General features: G+C 40.2%; 1 protein-coding gene across 1 annotated transcript in view; it reads right to left on the bottom strand.

Annotated features, from left to right (window-relative positions):
* PTPRZ1 (protein tyrosine phosphatase receptor type Z1) overlaps window positions 1-24465 on the bottom strand; it is a 184462-nt gene that overhangs the window by 8478 nt on the left and 151519 nt on the right. Inside the window, exons 14-24 of the mRNA XM_074984108.1 lie at window positions 24077-24168; window positions 19922-20007; window positions 15112-15132; window positions 14857-14953; window positions 13557-13639; window positions 12214-12348; window positions 9173-9307; window positions 7792-7955; window positions 5251-5386; window positions 1605-1751; window positions 337-430 (exon numbers count right to left, since the gene is read on the bottom strand). Of these exons, the coding sequence (XP_074840209.1) occupies window positions 337-430; window positions 1605-1751; window positions 5251-5386; window positions 7792-7955; window positions 9173-9307; window positions 12214-12348; window positions 13557-13639; window positions 14857-14953; window positions 15112-15132; window positions 19922-20007; window positions 24077-24168 (1190 nt within the window). The remainder of the gene's footprint in view (window positions 1-336; window positions 431-1604; window positions 1752-5250; window positions 5387-7791; window positions 7956-9172; window positions 9308-12213; window positions 12349-13556; window positions 13640-14856; window positions 14954-15111; window positions 15133-19921; window positions 20008-24076; window positions 24169-24465) is intronic.

Genomic DNA, 24465 nt, shown 5'->3' with positions numbered 1-24465 from the left:
TAACTTACTTCATGCAGGGGTATGAACAGGCCACTCCACCGAGTGACTGCAAGTTCCAGCGACGCAAGCACTGTGCATACTGGGTGGTGCCATGGCAACGGGAGACACTTACCTACCCACGTAACTTCTGCCTTTCATAGAACTAGCATAACTATGTCAAGAGGTGAGCTCTATGCCATCGGCTTATAGCGTCTTCACCTGACATGCCAACGTAATCTTGCATCCTCTGCCCTACTCCAGTGCGTTTACCTCCCAATCTTGTTAAAGGAAGATGTAACTTTGCACAATGTATACAAAATCACTGCCATCAAAAGCAACTGATTTGAACAAGCTTACCAGGAATGATTGATGAAGTTCTGTTCTTTTCTCTGTTGCACTGTTTCAGTGCAGTAGAATAATCACACTGCTGTATATTAGATTGGCTCAGTAGCTGAAACAATACAGTAAATGAATCATGTTACTGTATAATGAAGAAAATATAGATGAACTATATAGTTGGTTATATTAAAATCAGTTTAAGGAATGTCTTAATTAGTTAAAGTCATTAACATGTTTAATAATAGTATTCTAATAATGTTGGTTTTCAAGGGAAAGGAGGAGTTAGGGAAACACCCATACTCTGATACTATTGGTTTTGTTAGAATTTAAACCTTCAAGGTTCCCTCCCATTTACACTAGGGATGTGGCCTGCCATGTATTTGCAGCTATGCAACACCGTTAGGAGATTCCCTTCTGAGCTCACCAACTCTTAACTTCTCTGAAAGAGTCACTGTTGAGCAATACGAGATTTTACTTTTCCCCAGAGAGTGACTGTGCATCAGTACAAGCTCATCCTATCCAACAGAGTGGCAAACTATGGATTACTATTATGAAGTGTAGTTCATTCCTACTCAAAAGATAATTACGTAAGAAATGCTAGTACTATGCATGTGTGAGTACCATTTGCTAATAAATTAGAGCAGAAATTCAGTTCTGTCATACAATCAAGCAAGCATGAAGGTGGGATTAATTTTCCTAAATGACAATTCATTTGGTAAGGCACAGCACTCTCTTTAGAGATCAGGTTTGCCTCCACTAGCAAACCATATTTACCTGTGCCAGCCAGCAGCACTACAGCTGTTGCCACATGGACGTGTTGAATCAGTACACCCTCCATTTTCTCCATGCCACTACTCCTGCGCAGCCAGAGCTGCATAATTTTGGAGCTGTGTTGGCTGGCTCTGCCTACCCTGCAAAGCAGACTGCAGGCATTTTGTGCCACTACATACAACTCCTTCCAGGCCGTCCTTCCACCACTGAGGTGCCTCTTGCAGGACACTTTTAATAAATAAAAACTATTTCCAGCCCAGGTTTTCCAGAACCTTGGCTGGTTTGGAGTAGAGTTCATGATTAGGTCTTTCTGACCCACATACCAAGCGAACTTTCATGCTGTTCCACATCTAATCTCAGCAGTTATGAACACAGAAAAGTAATGGAAAGCTGTGGTACAATGAATGATTTCACCTAGTCTCAGATTTTCCAAGCCCATTGTTTACTATGATGCGTTGGAGTATGAAAATGACACTGTCCTGACACTTTTCATTTTGACATCCAAGAAAGCTCACCTTGAACTGTTTCTCAAGCTTTGTCTTTCCCGTTGGTCCAGGTATTAGGAGAACATTAACATAGGCATGAATGTGACTGTCAGGAACTTCTGTTTCTTTACTGAGTATGGCTTCAACCAATGCATCATGAATAAAGACATACTGTTCCTAGGAAAAGAGCAACAAACATCTTAGCTCTAATAATTGTCATGAATACCTTCTTTGCTTAAACTGCCACTGTTGGGTCACAGCAACCTTTCTGTTTGATTATCAATTCTTCCCATCTTACTGCTATGACTTAGTTAGTTGAAATATTACTTAATTACACAACTGAAGAGAACTCCAGCTAAAGAGGTGCCAAAATCTTCTTCAGATGGGGTCCGCGAGGGAGAAATTCCCCCTAACTGATGCTAGCTGTGCCAATGACTCTCCATTAACTGGGTACCATTAAAAACAGATCCGCCTTTGCCACACAGTAGAGTACAATGTACCACAGATCTTCTCTTTAGTTAGAGCTGGAATAACAGTGGTAACTGTAATATCTGTTGGCTAATGGTGATCAGTGTAGTTAAAGAAAATCAGGAAGTCATGCATCTTTTAAATTGTTTGAATGGCTGCAGCAAAGCCCGGATTTCCAAAAATATATCACATGTACACTGTATGAGCTCCTGAAGGAGGAGGCTTCTTAGATGTGACCACCAACAGAAAGTGCCCCTTTATTCTGGAACACATATTAAAAACTAGATGTCCAATAAAATCACATTGGAATCCCTATAGCCAAACCTTACACAGTATCAGAATAACTTTGCATAAAACAGTAATACAACTGTTCTTAACACAGCACTGCAAAAGGTACTGGCTGGTCCTCTGTTGAAGTTTGTTAAATCTGACCCTGTGGAGGTAGATATGGAATGTATGGCTCTCTCTTTTTAACAGAAAGTTAATATTACTAACTGATTATTCTTTATCAGTCTGGTCACACAAAATGAAAGGTTCCAATTCTACACTGTTGCAAAGCAGTTCATTCTCTGTGAATATGATATGGAAATATTACATATAAACCAAAACAAAAACATGGTGGCAGATGTACTGTCCAGGAAAGAGAGCTGTGACCTCTTGCCTCTTGGTGGAGAGTGGCTAACCCTCTTGCAGCTTTAGAAGGGGGAAGTATAACTGAATTCAACCTGTACTCAAGCCCTAACTCTACTGTGCTTTGTACAAAATATGCCCTGGAGGTATCATTTGAAAATTAATAACTCAGTGGTCAATAATATAATTATGAAATGTTTTTAGCAACATTATATGTAAAGTTATGAATTCCATCTAAATGATGCTGGCGGCACATGTTTAAACCCATGTAGCCCCAATGAGGCAGCAATGGTCAAGCAGGTCTTAAACAAAAGAATGTTTGTTTACCTCAGTTTACATATAAGTTGTAAACAGGATCCTCAGACAGCAAGAGGGGGAAGACAGGAGACAAGGAAAATTCGCATTTCAGCAAACAGAGGTGAGAAGAAAAACTGTGCAACCTCTTATCACCAGACACCATGTCTCCTTTTTAATTTTTTGAATAAACTTTAACTAGGGGTAACCCTGGGGGAAATGGATTTCAAAGGGTGATGATCTATAAAAATGATGGGCAAAAACACTTCAAGTTTTTTTTCCCTATTCATCTCTCTCTTTTTCACCTAAGAGCATGAAACAAACAACTTTTGCACTTTGGAAGCAGATCTGGATCTGAAATTTGGTCAGCAACGTTATGGGAAAACAGTGGTAAAAAGCTGACCTTGAAATAAGCTTAGTTTATTAAATTTAGTACTATGAAGCACTTATCTTTATTTCTCTTATAACTGTTTCTGATTTTAACTTCTCATTCTTGTACTCACTTAAAATCTTTACGTCAATGGTTCCCAACCTGGGGTTCACAGGCCTCTGGGGTCTGTGAGGGCACTGCAGGGGGTCAGTGAAAAAATAAAAGATAAATAAAAATTATCATAGAAAATAAGTTTTAAATAAATTGCAAAGTTGCAATCAGCTATTATTTTTAAATGAAATATTTCCAATAATGTTATTAATTGCTGTCTGAAATTCTACGCTGTGGTGCCTTTGTGTGACTAGAATTGGCTTTGATGGCGGGACATGAACAGTTGGAGGGGTATGATTGAGGGTCCACACTAGTGACAAGGTTGGGAACCACTGAGGTTATATAGTTAAATAAACTTGTTTTATTTTTAATCAAAACTAATCCAGTGTTTTGAACTCTATTAGTAACTCCATTTGGTGCAGCAGACTGTTCTATCTTGATCACTTTAGAAGGGCCAGGGCCCTAATGTATCTGGACTGTCCAGGAGAGGGCTGGACAAATGCAGAACACACATTTTTCAGGGGAGAATATGGGACTGGAAGAACATTGGGGTTCCCCTACAAATGGTAACCAAGGCTGCTGGGATCAGAGCTGCTGGATCGGGAAAGTGTCTCTACAGTGTGACTTGCATGCTGGCAGATGGTGAATGGGCCAGATGAGAACTAAGCAGCAAAGCATTATGAGGCACCCAAATTTGCAGGCCAGATATGAGATAGCCCCTCACTAGTCTGCATTGCAGCCCGGAATGTCATGCACCTATGCTATGCAAGGCTGGTTTCATATCATCTCCCCATCTATTCTGTGAAGCCTATAATTCATAGGATGGATTAAGAATGGAATAATAGCCTTGGGGAGAATTTTCCAAGCACCCTCTTACTTTGCCCGATTTAGCTCTTCCTCACAATAAAGCTCTTTTCTTCAATGCATTCCCTCTCTCAAACCATTTTAACACTTGGTTCTTTTATTTGTGGCTGTATTTCCAAGGCATTTAACCACAAACAGCACCTGACTCCAGCTCCTTAGGACTGAAAAAGACTTGTCCCCGTCCTACTTATACACATTGTTTCTCTTTGATGTAACACGATTCTGCCTGTTTTTCTCTGTGCGTTACCGGTACAATAGTCTTTTTATGAGTACCCTTTAATGCTTCAATCCAGATTACTGAACTATTGACAATTTTATAAATGAGTTCCGGTAAAATCCCTCAGAGAAAAGTGCTCTTGTAAGAGACATGGTTGAAATGGATTCCCCCTTTCCCTGCCCCTTTAATTTTCTCTGGTTAAGAGACAAATACTGCCAGCTGCAGAGGTCACTGTCCTGCTCATTGCTTAAGAGAGCCAGGAAAAACTGAAAAGGCAAAGAGGGAACCCAAACCAGCAGGAAAATCCTAAAAGGTGATTGGAAACTATCCTGCCCGTCACAGCCAATGAGGAGGAACCACCCAGTGTCTATACTGTCGTCAACTGAGTCACAGAAGATGGCTTTAGTTTACTTACCACAGGCCTGCTGAAAGGGATGAGGGGAAGGGCAGTTGTCCCAGGTCCCTGCTATCCAAAGAGACCCAGCACTCCTGGCCATTGCTGCTGCTATTGCGGCAGTGGTGTCAGCTGGAGCCCTGGGCCTTCAAATCACTGCTGGAGCCCTGTGTGGTACGCTGCAGACCCCCTGGCCCTACTCTTTCTGCCTGAGGCTCTGCCCCTTCCAGGAGCACAGGACTGGCATGGTCATGGCTCCCACCTTACCTAGGGGCCCAGTGAAGTTGTCAGCTCACCTGACTTATCATAATGCATATTCTCTTCTTACCTCAGTCTGCACCAGGTAGTTCCTTTGTGTACGTATGTGTTTTAAGAATCCAAATATGTTGACCGTCCCTTCTTGCTGAATTTGCTGCAGCATGCTGTCTAACACTATGTATGTGCCAGTTCTCCCAACGCCAGCACTGTAAAACAAAGAAATGTCCCTGAATCTGACACAGGGTGAAAGAACTCATCCGTGGTGAATCATTGCTTCTTAGAGACATATGCCATATTCTGTTACATGTTTCATGGAAGGAAAACAATGAAGAGGAATTTCTCTCCTTCCTCGCTATTCATCTTCTTTAAAAGGGGAAGACTTATTTTTCGCTTTCTTCGGCCATTCTCCCTATATCCCAGTTTAAATAAGATTTGTGATTTTCTGTTGCTTTGCAGCTTTCAGGCCTCGAGTGCTCCAGGTATCCTTTGAAGCAGGAATCAAGGTATTTCAAAGAAGATGCAGCATATACCAGGACTTCAGAGCTTTGATATGCCCAGAATTCCCTCAGCTGATACATGGGACACTTCAGAGGAGAGGCTATATTTACCACACCTTTCAAATTCAGCCTGTGATCTTTCAAAGGAGATACTGCACTAAGGAAGATCCAAGGAAGCATCAGAACTGTGCAAATACACTAGCAAATGGAAATCTTACTGCTCTTCAGACATAGCACAGAAAAGCAAGCAAAGTTTGAGGCCTTCCTAAATTAACAGGGAGAGGAAAGGGAGTCTACCTAGTTTAGTCAATGGTCAGCTGAGCAACAGTTTATAAAAGTCCTGCTGATTGTATAAGAAGGTCATTGGTGTGCAAGTATTTTAGGATTGCTGATACTGCTATAGTCTGATGTTAACATTAAATTTTGCTGTAATGCACCCAATATGTCCAAATCCCATTCAATGAAGCACGAATATATCAATGGCAAAATTTGTCCCTATGCCTATAAACCTAACCAAAACTTTTCATGAAAAACTAAAAAACAAAAACAAACAAAACACAAAACAAAAACAGTTTGTATTTTTATCTCTGGATTATAAAACACAGTCCAGTTATTTAACACAGTCTCAGATTCCACAGTAATGAGTGAGGCAGAAAAACTTCTATACCTAAACAGTTAGTTTAGGCATTGCAGCAATAGCTTGGGTTAGAGCTGTGAAGTCAATATTCTGCCCTTTGTTATAGATTCACAATTCCAATTATGTCAACTGGAATTGTATGTATGTAAAAGTGCAGAACTGGGCACCAAACTGGAACTGTAAAATTGACATGTCCAAGTTAGCAGCACATGATTAGACATATTAAAATACAAATACAGATTACTAGGCACCACAGATCTTTGTTAGATATGACAAACATGAACCAAAAAGCACTGAAATAAGAAAACGCAAAATTTTATAAAAAAAATTCTTTCTTCTCAGTGTAACCTGAAAAATTAACAAGAGAAGTTAGTCCCATATCATGAGTTTCCTTTTAAACTTTATACAGCCCAGAAGCAAACGAATGAACAATGAAACAAACAAACAGGTTTACGAAACTATTTGCAAAGATAACCCTGGTCTGAATGAAGCCATGCAACTTCGCATTGTTGAAAAATTGAGGGCTATCACACTGCTGATCTCTCTGCAAACCCTTGGAATATATCTCATTATTTCTGGAAAGCTTCAATTTTGGACTTCAGATGCACAATCCGTGGTGAAGATAACAGCATAGTGAAAAAAACTTGATAATTTTTCAAGTAAAAGAATGTTTCAGTAGAATTAGATCAGCCCAAACCACAATATCTTCAATTTGCAGCATTTCTATGATAACTTTATCTGTTGGCTTCATCAGTCTCAATTACAGAAGGACAGAAATCATGAGGAAGTTCCCTTTTTGAATGTTCCATCAAAGATGAGGTACTATATTGGAAAACCAGAACCTGCTTATATATTTTCCAGCAGCCTCATCCTTCATGAGTACTGTGAAGTAATCCCAGATCCTGTAAACTGTTTTAAACCAACTTCCCCTGGATTAATTCTGTTTTAGGCATTACCAACACCTCTGCCTAAAACTTGCAGCACTGTCAGAACTCAAGTGGTTTCCATTGTACTCTCCTCCTTCCAAACCACTACTAGAGCACAGAATAATGATACAAACAACAGAGATACATATTCAGTCTTCTTTTCTCGCAAAATCCTCTTTTAGAACTACAGTGCATCCCTGCACATATGAGATGAAAAACTGATAATACATATATTTTGCAGAACTGAAACAATTGCTGCAATATATGTATCAGAAAAGTCCTAAGCTACCCAAATAGGAATATAAATGTAAAAGAAAAAAAGAAAGAAAGAAAGAAAAAATGTTGCAGAGGGCAGCATCACACTGTTTCCAGTCACTGATTATACAGCCTTACAATAGCTACAGCTATTAGATAAAAGAAGCAGTGTTCTTTCATCAGTAACTATTAAATGTCCTGTGAAATTTTGCCTAGAACGCCATTGAAAATTATTTTTGAGCAAACAAGAAATAAGATGAAAATCAGAGTGAATTTTACTGCAGTAAAAACCACACCTGCAATGAACCACAACTGGCCCCACAGCATGGCGCTTAGCATATGATGCCTTTCGCACAAATGTGAGGACAGGCAGAGTATATTCTGGAACACCCATATCAGGCCACTGGGTATAATGGTATTGAGTAACGACACGTCCACTAGACCTTCCTTTCTGGGAACCCTGAAACAGAAAACAGTTATAGATGTAAATAGGCCAGGTCAAGGAAAGATCATCATCTGTTTTCTTCACGTGTTTAATATCCTATTTTGCAATTGAATTAACTTGGTCACTACTCAATATAAAGTATGCCAGACCCTAGCAATACTTGTAGTGAATCACAGCTGTATGTACTATAATGCCAAACTGTGTCTTCATTATTAAGAATACAAGGGGTCTTTTCACTGACTTTACTGTGTTGATATTCAAGCTGTCTTTGACTTCAGTGAGGCAGGCTTTGATCTCTTTGCCTTCATTAGGAATGTTCCTGATTTATACTGACCTAAGTGTGTATCAAGCTTGTATTTTCAATAAACTGCTCAGACAAACATAGTTCCTCTCTCTCCCTAGAGCAGCTCTGCCTGTTAAACTGAATCATCCAGCCCTAGAGATGGAGTAATCATCATTGAACAAGATTCTTTCAATCAGCCTACTTCTTTTTCGTTAGCCTTTTTCATTCTTAGAATTCCTCCCGACCTCTGGTCTAAGGCTAGGTCTACACTAGGGGATAAGTTCAAACTAAGATACACAATTCCAGCTACATTAATTGAGTAGCTAGAGTTGATGCACCTTGATCTGAACTTTGGTGCTGTCCCCACAGAGGGAGGTCAATGGGAGAAACACTCCCATCAACTTCCTTCACTCCTCGTGACTGTGAGAAATACCAGAGGTGACAGGGACACTCTGAACATTCAATTTAGCACTTCACTACTAGGCGCACTAAAGCAAACCCTGGAAGATTGACCTCCGGAGTGTCAATCTGCATAGGGTCTTTGCCCAAGAAAGCTCATGCTCCAAAATATCTGTTAGTCTATAAGGTGCCACAGGACTTCTTGTTGAATCTGCATAGTGTCATCCACAGTCCTTCTCTTAAAAGTGGCGTTTCTACTGCACCCAACTTGCTCCTTAACGGCACAACATGTGGCTACAGTAGCTATTTCATTATATGTTTAACTGGGCATTAGATAGTGGTTATACAGTTGTGAGGCCATCAGCTCTGCATCCAGAGAGCTCTCAGGTAAAACTTGCCGTGAAAACAATGGGAATTTTGCTGGGGGAGTGCCTGATGGATTCAGTCCTAAGTTTGTATCAACAACAGTTGACATCACAATGTTTGTAAGGGTTCTGAAAAATCATAAAACATCTCTGAGTCCAGGACATGCTTGTGAGATTTCACTAACCTTTTTGACCTTGGTGTTTCTAACAGTAAAGTTCCTCACAGTATAATAAGCAAGCACATGAACACTCTTCTGAGTGACCAAAAAGTTTCCATATTCTTCACTACCATCAGCAGGCCAGTACTGGTCACACTTTCTCTGCCAAAGAAAAATAACACAGTGTCAAACTAAAGAGTTAGAATGAGCAAATATCAGGGAACTATAATCTACCAAAGTCAATGGGAAGTCTGTGGACACACAACAAAGGGTAGAATTTGGCCTTTACTGTGTGCCTGGGCAACTCTGCTATCACCTTATCACAGCAAGTAACTATCTTTGTGTTTATTTTGAATCTCCAAGTTGGGCTTCACATTTTTTTCAGAAGCAAGAATGTTGTAAAAAGGAAACCTTAGGACAATCATTGACCAAATAGCACAGCAGTGTCCAACAGGAATTTAAGGATCGCCACACTTGTGGTTGTCGTCTTTCCATATTCACCACATTATATTATTAAATAAATATTTGTTTAAATAAATGCCCTCCCAGCATTCCTCTGCACTCTAAATAAATGCTGTCCTCCTCCCCAGAGCCAGGCTCCCCCAGCCCCTCCATTCTATTTCAACGTTGGTGACTAACCAGACTTGCCAGGGATGCTGCCAGAGCTGCTGCTGCAGTCGTGGCCAGGGCGGATATTGGGGCCACTGCTGAGACTGTTTATAGGGCCGCTGCCGAGGCCACTCCTGGGGCTGCTACTGCTACTGTCATGTGCTTCTCCCACCAAACAGGAGGGTGAGTGTGCGGAGTAGGTGCACCACACACCTTGCATGCGGCTCTCAGGAGGAGCCACATTTAAAGGCTCCAAGAGCCACAGGTTGGCCTTCCCCCGTATTTGCCACAATGCAGTATCCTATCTGCCATATGTGGTAAGTGGCAAATGTACTGGAAACTACAGAAATAGCCTGTTAAGTATTAACTACACAGAACTCGTGGTCCCAGATCACCCCTGACATAGGAGACACTGTAGAAAGGGAAGGCATATTTGTGGTTGCCTCTCTTACATTTCTTCCTTCTGTTGTGTGAGGATGGCTGTCTCTCTGAGAAATGGAGTCTACAATTACAGAATAGGTCAGGTCCCTGAGAAGATGCCAAGGGAGGATGAAACCCTCTGTATCAATCGCAAGGGGCTTCCTGGCAGCATTGCCACTGCCATGTCACCTCTGCTACTGGTGCCTCTACCACAATTATGCACTAGGGGAAATTAACAGTGGTCTGACCAGTGGTGAATTCACAGTGGCAAACTGTCACTGAATTTAACCTGCTTTACCTGAGGAGCATGCTTTGCCCTTCATGTGGCTCTATGTGTAGCTTTATAGAGTAATTATCTACTCTGACTCTTGTTTAACACAGTCCACAGAACTTCCCTAAAATAATTCCAGGAGTATAACTTTAAAAAAACAACAACATTCAACTGGGATTCAAAAATGGTCTTGATTTAAAAATCTACGACAACCTTTAGTAAATTGTTCCAATGGTTCATTACACACAGTGTTAAAATTTTACATCTTATTTCCAGTGTGAATTTGTCTAGTTTCAGCTTCCAGACATAGGGCCACATTATACCTTGACTGCTAGACTGAAGTGCCATTATTGAATATTTTCCCCCCATGTAGATATTTAGGAGCTGTAATCAAGTCACCCCTTAACCTTCTATAAGGTATGTTTTCCTAAGGCATGTTTTCCAGAGGCAACAGGTGAGGGGATTCTGGGTTGGGGGACACCAGCCAAATGCCCCTGCCTGGCCTCTTCCCACCCCTGCTCTGCTCATGCCCTGCACTATGCCTGCTCCATGTCTGCCCCCATCCACGTCTTCCCACATAAGCACCACACCACTTCCAGTGTCAGCAGGCTTAGGCCCCCACCCTTTCCCTGGAGTGGCCCAGAAGTAGCACTTTCAGCTGTGCTGCTGTGGTGAAGGGGTGGGTCTGCTTCACACACATTGCAAATGGTGTGGCGCTCATGATGAGTATGGGAGGAAGTGACGCAGGGGTGCATGTGGCCCCCTGTGTATCCTATGCCTTGCCAATGATGTTTTACAGTCCTTTAACCATTTTCATGCCTCTGCACTCAACCCTCTTAAATGTATCAACATCCTTCTTGACTCATGAGCACGAGAACTGTACACATTATTCCAGCAGCAAATGCACTTATAAAATAAGCACTCTGTTCATACACAGGATTGCCCTATTTATTGATACTATGTATAGACTAACTTTTTTGGCCACAGTGTCATATAGGAGCTTGTAATCAGCTGATTATCTACCATGACCCCTCCCTAATATTTTTTTTCAGAGTCACTGACTCCCAGTATAGAGATCCCCAACCTGTACTTATGGTCTACATTCTTTTTCCCTAGGTGTATTAAAACACATTTTGTTCTCTTGTGCCGAGTTTAACAAATGATCCAGATTGGTCTATATAAGTGATCTGCCCTCAACATTATTTACTAGGCCCCCAAATTTTGTGTCAGCTGCAAACTTTATCAGTGATGATTTTGATTTGTACCCTTTACAGTCAGGGTAGCTGCGAAGCCTGGAGAGAACAAACCTAAACAGTTGTTACCAAATACCAAAATAGTTACTAATTAAGTATTTTTATAATTTTAGGTTATTACTTTGCTGTGCCATAACTGAATTTGAAGAGATATTTATAATTACTTTCATACACCTAACAATTGGAGATAATATCTCACATGTTTATGGTTTTTGTTGCTTTTCTGATAAAATGAAATGTTTATGATTATTAAAGAAATCCTGGGAAATCTCTTCTTTCTGTCAATTATTGAAGTGTCAAAGAAGATGACACCTTGTTATCCATGAAATCATATTTATTACTTTATGACTTCTATTTTCTATTTATGTTCTGTACTATTTTCTTTCATACTATATTTAGAAAGATGTATATAAATGTTGTTGTAACTTCTTGTTTGTATCACAAGTTGTAAATGTACATAAGCTGTATATGTAGGAACCAGTTGGTATAGATAATATGAAGGAATGCATTCATACCCTTCCTTTCTCAACAAGATTAGTTATCATCACAATGACTTCTACATTATGCTCCCAAATCATTCTCCAGAAATCTTCTGCTGTTGATTTTAATGGTCCTTGAGCAGCAATGTAGGCTTTTGGCTTGTTGTAGCCCTACATTAAAATATAACAAGTGACACTTGTTAATTTACAGTTAGTATGAAAAAAAGCAGTTGGGTAGAGTACATGACAGTACATGATATAGGGATACAATAGAATGCTTCATACAACTTCAGGTATTTTTTATTTGTAATGATTTCATCCACATAAAACCCATGGTAACAGATAAATGTGAATGGAATTAATATGTTAGGCTATGTCTACACTGAATTCCACTTTCAGAAGCAGAATACAAATGAGTGAGATCGAAAATGCAAATGAAGTGTGGATTTGCATATCTCACACCACATTTGCATATTTTCACACAATCATGCTTGTGGAAGAAGCTTTTCCAGAAGCAAAAACAGCCATGTAGATAGGGGTTTCTTTGAAAACAAACCCCGTAATCAAAAGAACCCTTCTTCCAGAAACAAAATTGGAAGAAGGGTTCTTTCAAAAACGTGATTTGTTTTTGAAGGAACCCTGTCTACACTGCTGGTTTTTCTTCCAGAAAAGCTTCTTCTGGAAGCATGACTGTGTGGGAATATGCAAATGAGGCACAGAATATGCAAATCCGTGCATCATTTGCAGTTTCAATCTCACTCATTTGACTTCTGCTTCCAAAAGCGGAATGTAGTGTAGATGTAGCATTAATGTTCAAAATTCCAACAAAGGGAATAACACCTTACTGTGAATTAGATTACTGTATGTTTTGGCAGACCATCGACAAAAAGATCTGTGATGATATTAGTGTAAGAAATAAAGCAGTATTAGTTCACATATAACAGGTTTAAAAACTGAGGTAACTAAAAATGAAAAATATTGTCCCCTGAGACACTCATCTGAATGGCATACATATCCCGTGAGATTATCCTCAATAGAAGAGTTAAGCATTTACTACAAATATATAAAAGTACAGAAATTCAGAACTGAATTACTCTCTCCACATACTTTATGGTATACAAAATCATCAGCTGTTCTGAAGCCTCTGTAATAACTGAACAGAACACAAGAACATGTGTTCAAGTCAGAGATTTATATTCCTGTTGTTGGTTTGCGGATTTAAGTCAGATCCTTAAAGAAGCTCCTACTAAAGCAGCTTTTTATATTGTTTTGTGCATACATATTTAAGAATTAATTCATTTTTATGAAACCTAGATGACTCAGTGCTTCCGATGTGTTAGGGATACCTGGCCAGATTAACTGATATAGAAGGTACATACATCAACATAGTTGGCATTAATGTAATCAGTCAGCTTTCCATCCTTTTCTGCAAGTTGTGCAAGTTTAACTCTACTATGGTCATCTGCAATAAAACAAATAAAAATAAACACAACACCCTAACAAGCATGGCTATTTTTATTTTAAGAAACCTTTAATAGACAAAAATATTAATTGAATTTTAGAATGTTTATACGGGAAATACATCATCATTCTGTACTTAAATATGAATCAGATTCAAAATTTCAGCTGTAGAAATACAAGCTGATACATCTGGGACATGGCTTGGGAAATAATCAGATAAACATTTGTTCCAGAGAAGGCAGAAGGTTGATCACCCTCTCAGATGCACATGTGCAACCACCTTTGAAGCCAGTGGAAGGATGTATGGCTAGGTGGTTAGAGAATGTATCATCACCAGTGGCCTGTCTGTTTGGGTTCTCATAGCACACACATCAGTATAATATCTGAGCAGATCTCAGGAAATAACCAAAATCAAATATGTAGTGCTACTATCACCTAACTGAGGATTCACCTTAACCAAGGAAAGGTTAAGTGAACCTGATTTGTTCTGGGGTGAAATTTATACCTCCTGTTGCCAAATAGGCTGAATTGGTCCACTTAGCTACACAGCTCTGCTGCCACCGCACTTGGAATGCTGTATTTAACTCTGAATGCCTTGTTACCAGAAAAATATGGATAGATCAGAAACAGTTCATAAAAATAGTCGCAAATATGATACAGTGGCTGAAAGGACTGACGTTAAAGAAAGATTAAAATAGCTAAATATAGACAAGTAATTTAAGAATTACTAGCTTGATGCAGAGTGGAAATATGTCCCAGCTAATGAAACTAATTTATATTCGGTGACTGGATGCTTGCATTCTAAAAAAATATGATAAATCTGTATTTCTGTGTGTGCAGACACTAGAGATCTTGGGATTCTGAAGACGGGCTAAAGAGGATAAATCATTATTATTCCAGTTCAAAGATGGATTAACTTTGACAATCAAAACACAGGTTCTTTGGCTTTATAATAGTGTTGTAATGAAATCTCCAGTTCCTTCCCTTTTGTCACAGAACGCCTACACAGGTTCTGCTATCAAAAATTCAGAAGGGCAGCAAAATTTCAGAGGTATACCTTGAAAAGATATGAAAGTCTGTTCTGCAACTCACAGAGCACTTCAACTAAACAGAACAATACTTTTCATACCAGAGTGATTTCTTCCTGCTGTGATAATATAAAAGCATACACTTCTCTATGTTGACCACTAAAACACACAATCAAGTGCATTTACTTACATGCAACAATATTTATATATCGATTCTTATTCTTGTTGTCTGGATGATTAGAGCTGTCTGAAGTAATGCCAAGATCTACAGTACAGCTCTGGATTTCCTGAAAAGAAAATTGGCATATTCTATTTTATTAAACAATAACTTACATGCAATATCTTAAAATGTAAAAAATCAACATGAAAAATCACAACTATATACCAATCTATGAAATCTTACAACTAGTTCTTTGTTAAAAAAATGCAGTGAAATATGCCTTACCTGGTAAAACTCTTTCAGTGTCTAATGAGAGAATGAATGCAAAAAAAGTAAAGAAATCAAATTCCATGACACATAACAAATGGACAGAAGTGCTTATACATTTACAATGGAAAACAATTATGGTCATGCGATATATGTGTTTATAATATAGCAACAACATTGAATATTTTTGATAAAATGCATGCAAATAAAAGAAAAGAGAAATCCTGACCTTGAAACAAACACTGGACTCTGTATGTATCTTAGTGACTTTGTCTCAGTCTCAGACTTTGGATTTGCAAATACTTATGCGTAAGTAGGGTTACCATATATGAACTTTCAAAAAAGAGGACACTCCTGAGAGGGAGTGTATCTGTATCAGTAGCTACCAACTCAGATTGTGTTAGTGTATTATACATATCAGGGGTCAGCAACCTTTATGGGGTGGAGTGCTGAAATTTGACCTTTTGACATCTATGTGTGGCCTGATTGCCAGTGATACTTTTTAAAGTCACTAAAGCCGTGTCTACACGTGCACGCTACTTCGAAGTAGCGGCACTAACTTCGAAATAGCGCCCGTCATGGCTACACGTGTTGGGCGCTATTTCGATGTTAACATCGACGTTAGGCGGTGAGACGTCGAAGCCGCTAACCCCATGAGGGGATGGGAATAGCGCCCTACTTCGATGTTCAACGTCGAAGTAGGGAACGTGTAGTCGTTGCACGTCCTGCAACTTCGAAATAGCGGGGTCCGCCATGGCGGCCATCAGCTGAGGGGTTGAGAGACGCTCTCTCTCCAGCCCCTGCGGGGCTCTATGGTCACCATGTGCAGCAGCCCTTAGCCCAGGGCTTCTGGCTGCTGCTGCGGCAGCTGGGGATCCATGCTGCATGCACAGGGTCTGCAACCAGTTGTTGGCTCTGTGGATCTTGTGTTGTTTAGTGCAACTGTGTCTGGGAGGGGCCCTTTAAGGGAGCGGCTTGCTGTGGAGTCCGCCCTGTGACCCTGTCTGCAGCTGTGGCTGGCACCCTTATTTCGATGTGTGCTACTGTGGTGTGTAGATGTTCCCTCGCAGCGCCTATTTCGATGTGGTGCTGCGCAACTTCGATGTTGAACGTCGACGTTGCCAGCCCTGGAGGACGTGTAGACGTTATTCATCGAAATAGCTTATTTCGATGTCGCTACATCGAAATAAGCTATTTCGACGTAGCGTTCACGTGTAGACGTAGCCTAATAGTCCTATTTACAACAGCTTCATTCATAAATAAATAAAGATGCGGAACTTGCCTATTTGCAGGGCTCTATGTACCAGAACAAAGAAATATGTCACCTAAGTCTGAAGTAGTCACTGATATCACTGATACTCCCTCAGCATAAGGACAGCTCAGTTCTCACTAGAAGGAGCAACGCTGCCAAGCTGGGGCAACGTTGTTCTAGTTCCCAAGAACTTCAGTCCGTGATTTAGGCCCAGCTATTGTGCAGAGGGGTTGGTGGGGGCTCCAATTTTGGCCCCAGCCATGTGCCATGGCAGGGGCTTGGCCCCAGCCACACCCCAGATAAGAGGTCACATGAGCAAGCCCCCTGAAAATAGACAAAATCACAAAAAAGAAAAATTAAAAAAAATTTAAAACAAAAAATCCCCATAATCCTCCATGTACACACTGCACACATACATAAATCTAGTTCTTATTGCCACAGTTCCCGAGAAAAATGCACTTCTGAGTCAGTCTTTTAATTCAATCCTCACAGTGGCAGGGGCTTCACTGGGGACTCTGGCCCCAGCCCCGCACCGATGCAGGGTCTCCAGACCTTGCTCCATGCTGTGGTGGGGGCTCGGGACCCAGCCCCATGGCGGGTGCTCTGGCAGGAGCCTCCACAGCAGGGGCTCCAGCCTCCAGCTTCCAGCCCTGTGCTGCTACAATGGCCTTTGCGCCAGGGGCGCACTGCAGCAGGAGCCTCCGCAGCAGGGGCACACTGTGGTGGGAGCTTCCACAGCAGGAACCATAGCCCCATGCCACCGCAGGGGACTCTGCAGCAGGGGCATGCTGCATAGGGTCCTCCACAGCAGGGGCTCAGCTCCATCCCTTTCCTCTGGCCCTCTCCTGAGCTGCAGGGATGAGGGGTGCGGCTGAGCTTCCACCGCTTGCCACCTAAAATCGGCTCGCGTGCCAGGAGTGGGTTGCCAACCCCTGATATATACTATAACACATTAATACAATGTGAGATGGCAGATACTGGTACAGATACACTTCCTCCCAGAGGCATCCTCTTTTTTTGAAAGTTCAAATACGGCAACCCTTTGAGTAGTCTCATTCGCTATGACACTAGAGCAATCTATTGGCTGAAGTTACTGTCAGAAGAGATCTTCTGACAAAACTTGTGTTGACAGATTGCATCCACACACAAAAGTAGATCAAAAAAGCCATCTGCTCTGTCGACAGAAAGTGGTCACACTGCCCGACCGCTCTCTGTACAGAATGACCAACAGGAAGCTCAGCAAACAGGGCTGCCCGATGAACTGAAAGCCCTGTCTGTCGACAGTGGGGCCCCCAGAGTGTCCACATGGCTTTTCTGTTGAGTTTTGTTGACAGTATGTCAACAGAATGCATTTTATGTGTGGACGTTCTGCAGGTTTTATTAACAAAACTGTCTAGTGTAGATGTAGCCATTGACAGGACAGAGGCCTTTAATTACTGGTCCATGAACTGAGCTTTATTTTACAGACCTTTTCTTTCTGCCATTGAAGTCTACTGCAAAACCTCAACTAATTTACATGGGAGTATGACTGTACATATTTACATCTTCGTGTGACTATATTTTGCCAGTTTTGGGCTCTAAACTACAACCCTTATTCATACAAATAGTCTCACTGAGCTTACTGCATGTGTAAGGACTACCTGAATGGGTAAGGGTAATATGAGCAGCCCCTTAACAACCTATAGCACTATTTTCAGCATTTAATTAAAATTTTCATTTTATGCAATGCTCCAATTAAACAGGAAATTCAATCTTCAACAAAGGGCACCATGTTAAACAGGAAATAAATTCCATTTATTTAAAAATGTCCCATTCATCTCAGTCATCTTACATGTAATGTTCTGCAACTTAATTTATGGCTAAAACTTCTTCCTTTTAGGCTTTCAAAAATTAAAAGTAAGAGAAATGGTCACTAGTCATGGTTAGACTAATGCCCTGGTAAATGTGATTTTAAATAGCATTTGTTTTATAGTAATAGGAATTAAAAATTGAAGAAGCTAAACTTCTGTCACCAAAGCAAAGATTAGTTTACACAGTCTTACATATTTTGTCATTTCTCCAGTAAGAGAAAGTCAGGGCACATATTCTGGGGCATTTTATAAACCCAGGAGAACAGATACATAGATTAGGGTCTCACTTCTATCTAGAACTGTGTTATGAGTAAAAATGGTATTTTAGGACTATACATTCCAAACAAAATGCCTTGTATTGTGGTGTCTGGATGATAGTGTGAAATAGAAATGATGAATGGTCAGGGGTCTGGTTTGCACATGGTCTTCCTATTTGTGGTAAGATACAAACCAAACACTTGGCCAGGAAGTTGAATTCTGACAAATCTATCTATGAGCATATGTATTGCGTGTTGTTTTGTCGCCCCTACAGAGTAGAGTTATGGGCTACATCTAAACTAGCCAAAAACTTCGAAATGGCCATGCAAATGGCCATTTCGAAGTTTACTAATGAAACGCTGAAATACATATTCAACGCCTCATTAGCATGCAGGCGGCCGCAGCACTTAGAAATTGATGAGGCTTGCCGCCGCGCGACTTGTCCAGACGGGGCTCCTTTTCGAAAGGACCCTGCCTACTTCGAAGTCCCCTTATTCCCATCTGCTCATAGGAATAAGGGGACTTCAAAGTAGCCAGGGTCCTTTCGAAAAGGAGCCCCGTCTGGACGAGACACGCGGCGGCAAGCCGCATCAATTCCGAAGTGCCGCAGCCGCCCGCATGCTAATGAGGCGCTGAATATGTATTTCAGCGATTCATTAGTAAACTTCAAAATGGCCATTTGCATGGCCATGTTGAAGTTTTTGGCTAGTGTAGACACAGCCATGGAGTAGATTAGGTGAGTGTAGGAAGGTTTTTCCCCTATACATTGTGAATGGGCAGGGAAAATACAACAAAGTGAAGGGTCTTTAATAATGAATGTCCACATTTTCAAACTTTTTGATGCATTTACAACATTCTAATAATATTTCTAATAAACACAGACAATCTAATGACAACCTTAACCATGTCTTCACAAAACTGTTTTGTTTGGAAATACATACAAGATTTTTAACAATACATCTTTGCTGATAGAACTGAGACTGACTATTTCAATTTTATAATTTTTAAACTAGATAAAGGATATATGATTAATCAAAAGGTATTTCATAAAGTACATGTGATTTTATCATGCCCTGAAATCATTAGTTACATAGGGTAAAATTAATGAATTATGTGATGAAGTTAATTTTTTTTCAATTTTGTGGAAAACATAATGAATTATATGTGCTATGGGATTAATCTGAAAAGTCTTAATATCATATACCAAGACTGTGCACCAGATCACTTGCTAAATATCAGTCTAAGTAGATATAGCTATTCCTAATTTGCCAACACTTACATATGCTCTTAGCTTTATACACGTGCAGTTCACTGTGTTCAAGGTAAGCACATCCATAAATATTTACAGGATTTGTCCCAGAATCAGGATCCCATCTAGCCTTAAAGAATGCCTAATTCTTTGTCTTCAAATTAATTTTAATCTGACATTATTTGTAGCTTTTCTTAAAAAAAGAAGACCGAGTCATACCTCAAATTCTTCAGTAAAACCGTTACTTGCATGTAAGTCTGCAACATGTTTTGGAAAATGCTTTATTGGAATTGCTCCAACGTCATCTTAGCGGTACAAAAAAAGGGGGAAAAAGACATTTGTGAAGGATAACAAGACAAAGTGACATATAAAGAGCTTTATATTTAGGCAAACTGTACAAAATTCTAAAATAAAACCTGCAGCATGTATAGGAACTTCAGGTACTTGTCATCCTCTTAACGTCATAACCCTTGATGCACAATAATGGGGGTTTCACCAAGTTGTGCTATAAAATAAGGCATACAACTTCCTCATCCAGCTCTACCCCCATCTTTGAAGATTCTCTTTTTTAACCCATGCCTGCATACCCACAGTCTCTTCACAATCACTGGGCTGATCCTGCGAATTGCTGAGCCTAGAAATTGAAGAACACTCTCAACTCTCACTGAAGCGAAACAGTTGAGATTTTCAGCGAGTTGCTGGAGCTGGTTCAAACTGAGGCAGCAGGAGCTGAGTTCTTTGTAATGCTGGAGGAGAGCAGAGAAGGAACGACGAGGTTCTGGAGTCAGAACGTTTTGCCTTGAGGGATGTTATGCAGTAGTCCCTTGAGTTATGCATAACTCGAATTTTGCGCAAGCTGGGGGTCAGCTATTTTCCCCAGTAGCGGGCAGGGAGGGTTAAGCCTGGGGTGGGTTAGGACTGCAGCAGGGGTGGGGAGGTGGAGTTGAGCCAGAGCTGCACGGGGGCTGGGGGAGGGGTTTGAATCAGGGTGGTGGTGGGATTGAACTGGGGCAGAGGGCTGAGCTAGAGCCACATGCGGGGTGGTGAACCAGAGCCAGGCATGGGGGTGGCAAGCCAGAGCTGCTGGTGGGGGGGAGGGGTTTGAACTGAGGCAGATTAAGCTACGGCCAGGATCCGTACACCTGGCCCCACATGCCAGCACAGTAAACCCTTGATATGCAAGATTTTGAGTTGTGCTTAATTTGAGTTCATGTGAGTTAAGCGCAACTCAAAATTGTGCATATCGAGGGTTTACTGTACTGGCATGTGGGGCCCGGTGTACGGATCCTAGATTAGAAAATTAAGACAGTCTCATGCTCACAAGACTGTGCTAATTAAGGCATAGGCATATGTATCAGGACCAGCATCAAAGGTAACTCTCTCTTTCATTCCTGGATGAGTAGCCACAGAACGGTAGCTGTGTTAGTTTGTATATTCACAAAACAAAAGAGCAGGCATGTAGCACTTTAAAGACTAACAAAATAATTTTTAGGTGCAGAACCACTTCTTCAGACTGTGCAAGAAAGTTTTCTGTAGTGTTTGTACCCTTATAAGTTTCTGGGGCTGTAATTATTGGCAATAATTTTGTTGTTCATCCCAAGCATTGTTGATATCTGTAAATTCTCAAGATCAAGGACTTATAATGGAATTCTTCTGCAAGACTTTTTTTCTCAGAGGAAGCTCTTATTATCATTAATAGGAACTACATCAGGGGAAGTGTTCTGGATTCCCCAAATAAAATATTTACACTGTCTTTACACATAAATATGATAAATTGATATTGCTGGATTTTTCAGTTTGCATTTAACATGCTTTAATTAGTATTTTCAGGCTGATGTTTTTGAGAGCCTCTCTTTCTTCCTTTATGTAAATACAGAAAAACATTAGTATGCAGAATATTCATTGAGGATCATGTAACACACCTTCAGGAGTTTTAGTGTGCAGGTCTCCAAAGAAATATGCTTTGTCAATAAAATCATCTGTTCTGTTAATTAACTGTTAATGGGACAAATTATTTTAACTAGTTTTGGCTCTAAAAGGGAGAGATTTTTTCCCATGGAAAGCCTTCCATGGATTAAACATATGACCATTTCACAACATGCTATTTCATAACTGTGTTATATGACAAAGAAACATTAATTATACTGCATACAGAATGGTTATTTACATTAACAGATGTTCATCATTTAGGACACGTAATATTTTTAGGCTTCAGTTACCAAGGAATTTGCTGATTTGTATTGAGATCCATCTGCTCTTTCCTTTACATGAATGGACATGAATACTAAAATTGAATTAGGCAGTTGAGCCTAAGAAAAATAACACCTTCACACCTAGGAGAAGGATTCTGACATAAACCATGTTTTCCAATGAGCTGAGAACACAGAAAAAAGCGTGTGTGTGAGCGTGCGCGCGTGCGCGCACACACACACTACTGTTAAAACTTCCTTCAGATAAGGTAGGACTACATATGAATTGAATTTAGTATCAAAACTCCCATGCTACAATGAGCAATGGAGCAAATCTTATAAGAAAAACATTACCAATTTATGACCATGACCACAGAGACTACGAGGTAGGAAGAATGGCATATTTGAAGTCATAACAAGACTGGCAAATGCCAACCAGGCTTCCTATCTATTGCATGTAAACAAATATTTGCAGTATTCCTGGAGTTTGCCAGCCTCTTGATCTTAAAACAAAGCAGGCTTGGAAACAAACAAGTCAGTCCCCACTGCCCCTGTGATACCTTTCCATCAGGACTGCTTTACCTATAGATGCATAATGGATGGAGGATGCAGGGCAGTAACGGAGGCATAGACAATAAAGGAAAAAGGAGGTTGCACACTCTTGTTTCTATGGGCAGGGTTGCCCCTCTAGCTAGTTCTGACTCCAGTAACAGACCTTTTTCATTAATTGACAGGTGCCATCAGCACTGTCAAAATGACTGGATTAATCTCCAGATACCACCTCAATAATGCACAGTTGCTGGACTCATGCCACACAGGGCACAGTCTCTGTGTCTCTGGAATATGGAACTCCTATGGATGCCATTGAGAATGCACACAGAACATATAGTAGAAATGCATGGTGTGTGTTTGCATTCAGTTGTAATAAAAATAATATTTAGCATCTGAATAGTGCTTTTCCTGCTCAAACCACTTTTACCTACATTACTCTGAGCCTCTCCCATACTCACACTGTGTACTGAGTAACCTTACACAACATGGCAATAGTTCTAATTTTGTGAAGCACATACAAATACAATGCTTAAAAACATGTGGAGTGGGAAATCCAAAACTTTCTCATTTAAAATCTGTCATGTAACAAGGTAGGTCAGGATTATTTCTACACTGTTTGGAAGTTTCCAACAGAAAATTCTGTATCTTTTTGTCACTTTAAAATGTTCTTTTCACCTGTTTTAAATGAATATTCACTACTGCATTTAGTAGAAAATCCCCAATATCAAAAAACATTTATGAATTACACAATAATAACTGTAGATGCAATTCCCTCACAGGACAGGTGAACATTATATTTCCTGTGCTGAACTGATAAGTATAAATTGTAAAAATAAATGGCACAAAAACACTGCAATACAGTTACTGACTTGAAACAGAAACAACACATAATGAACTACACTAACAAGACAGGACAGCAGCTACAAACAAAAATGGAACTACTGCATGACTAATTCTAAGATCATGTTAGAGAATTGTTTGACTTTCTTGACTTTTGTAAGTAACCATTTAAAACAATATGATCCTCACATTCATAGATGATGCTGGCCTTAGAGGGAACACGTTAAAAGTATCAACTTTTCAGTTACAAAAAGGAATCAAATACTTTAGATTTAATAAATAGAATTTTCTCCTCCTTACTCACTCTAAGTAATCTCTTACTCCATGAGTGATAATATTGTTTGCAATAGCACTCCTTATAGAATGACATTGAGAAAATGGCTCACAGACTTTGTGTGGAAAGCTTCATTCAGGATATCTTCCAAGTAGCCTCTATCACAGGGAGTCTTAAAGAGCCCTGGCTGTAAGTTAAAGATGCTTTATTCCTACAAAGCATTCAGGAGAGCCTACTAGTATTGTATGACTCCCTGCTAGTACTGTCTGACTCCCCTGAGGAGGTGACCTTCCCTCTCAGGTACAACTGTCTTCATGCATACAAGGGTGTGCCTCAAACTCTTACATTTTGTAGTGGAGAATCAAACCATGTTTATGACTTGCAGACTGTGTATGAAGAATGGTTATTGACCCAAAAGTCATGTGCCACATCATTCCGTTTAATGACAGTACACTTTAATATTCACCACATTTTTTCAACGACAACCAATAATTTACAAAATATCACAAAACAAGTTACCTAAAACTGGGAAGAGTGGTGCTGAGGGAGTGGCAATCACTCTGGGTGATGTGTTGTCTTCTAAATAAAAGTGAGCAGTCTGGAAGCATTTCCTAAAGAAATAATATGTAAATATGGCAAATATAATATATTTTCTGAGAGATCTTCTTGGAATATTGACAATAGGATGATAAAAAATCAAACATCTGAGAACCTCATCTAAGGAACATCAAAACACATCTGTTGCAATATAAACATTCACTGTATTGCAATAACAACATTATGCCCTCAATTTACGACACCACATAGCTGCAGATTAGCCCAGAAGATCAAATAATTTATTATTTTTACCTGTAGCAGACGCAGAAGATAGAGCAGACATCAGCCATAGTGAAAGCCAAGTGTGAATC

Source organism: Carettochelys insculpta, chromosome 1 (genome assembly GCF_033958435.1).
Source record: "Carettochelys insculpta isolate YL-2023 chromosome 1, ASM3395843v1, whole genome shotgun sequence".
In the NCBI taxonomy this organism is placed as follows: Eukaryota; Metazoa; Chordata; order Testudines; family Carettochelyidae; genus Carettochelys; species Carettochelys insculpta.
This window is presented reverse-complemented; position numbering and strand designations above follow the sequence as displayed.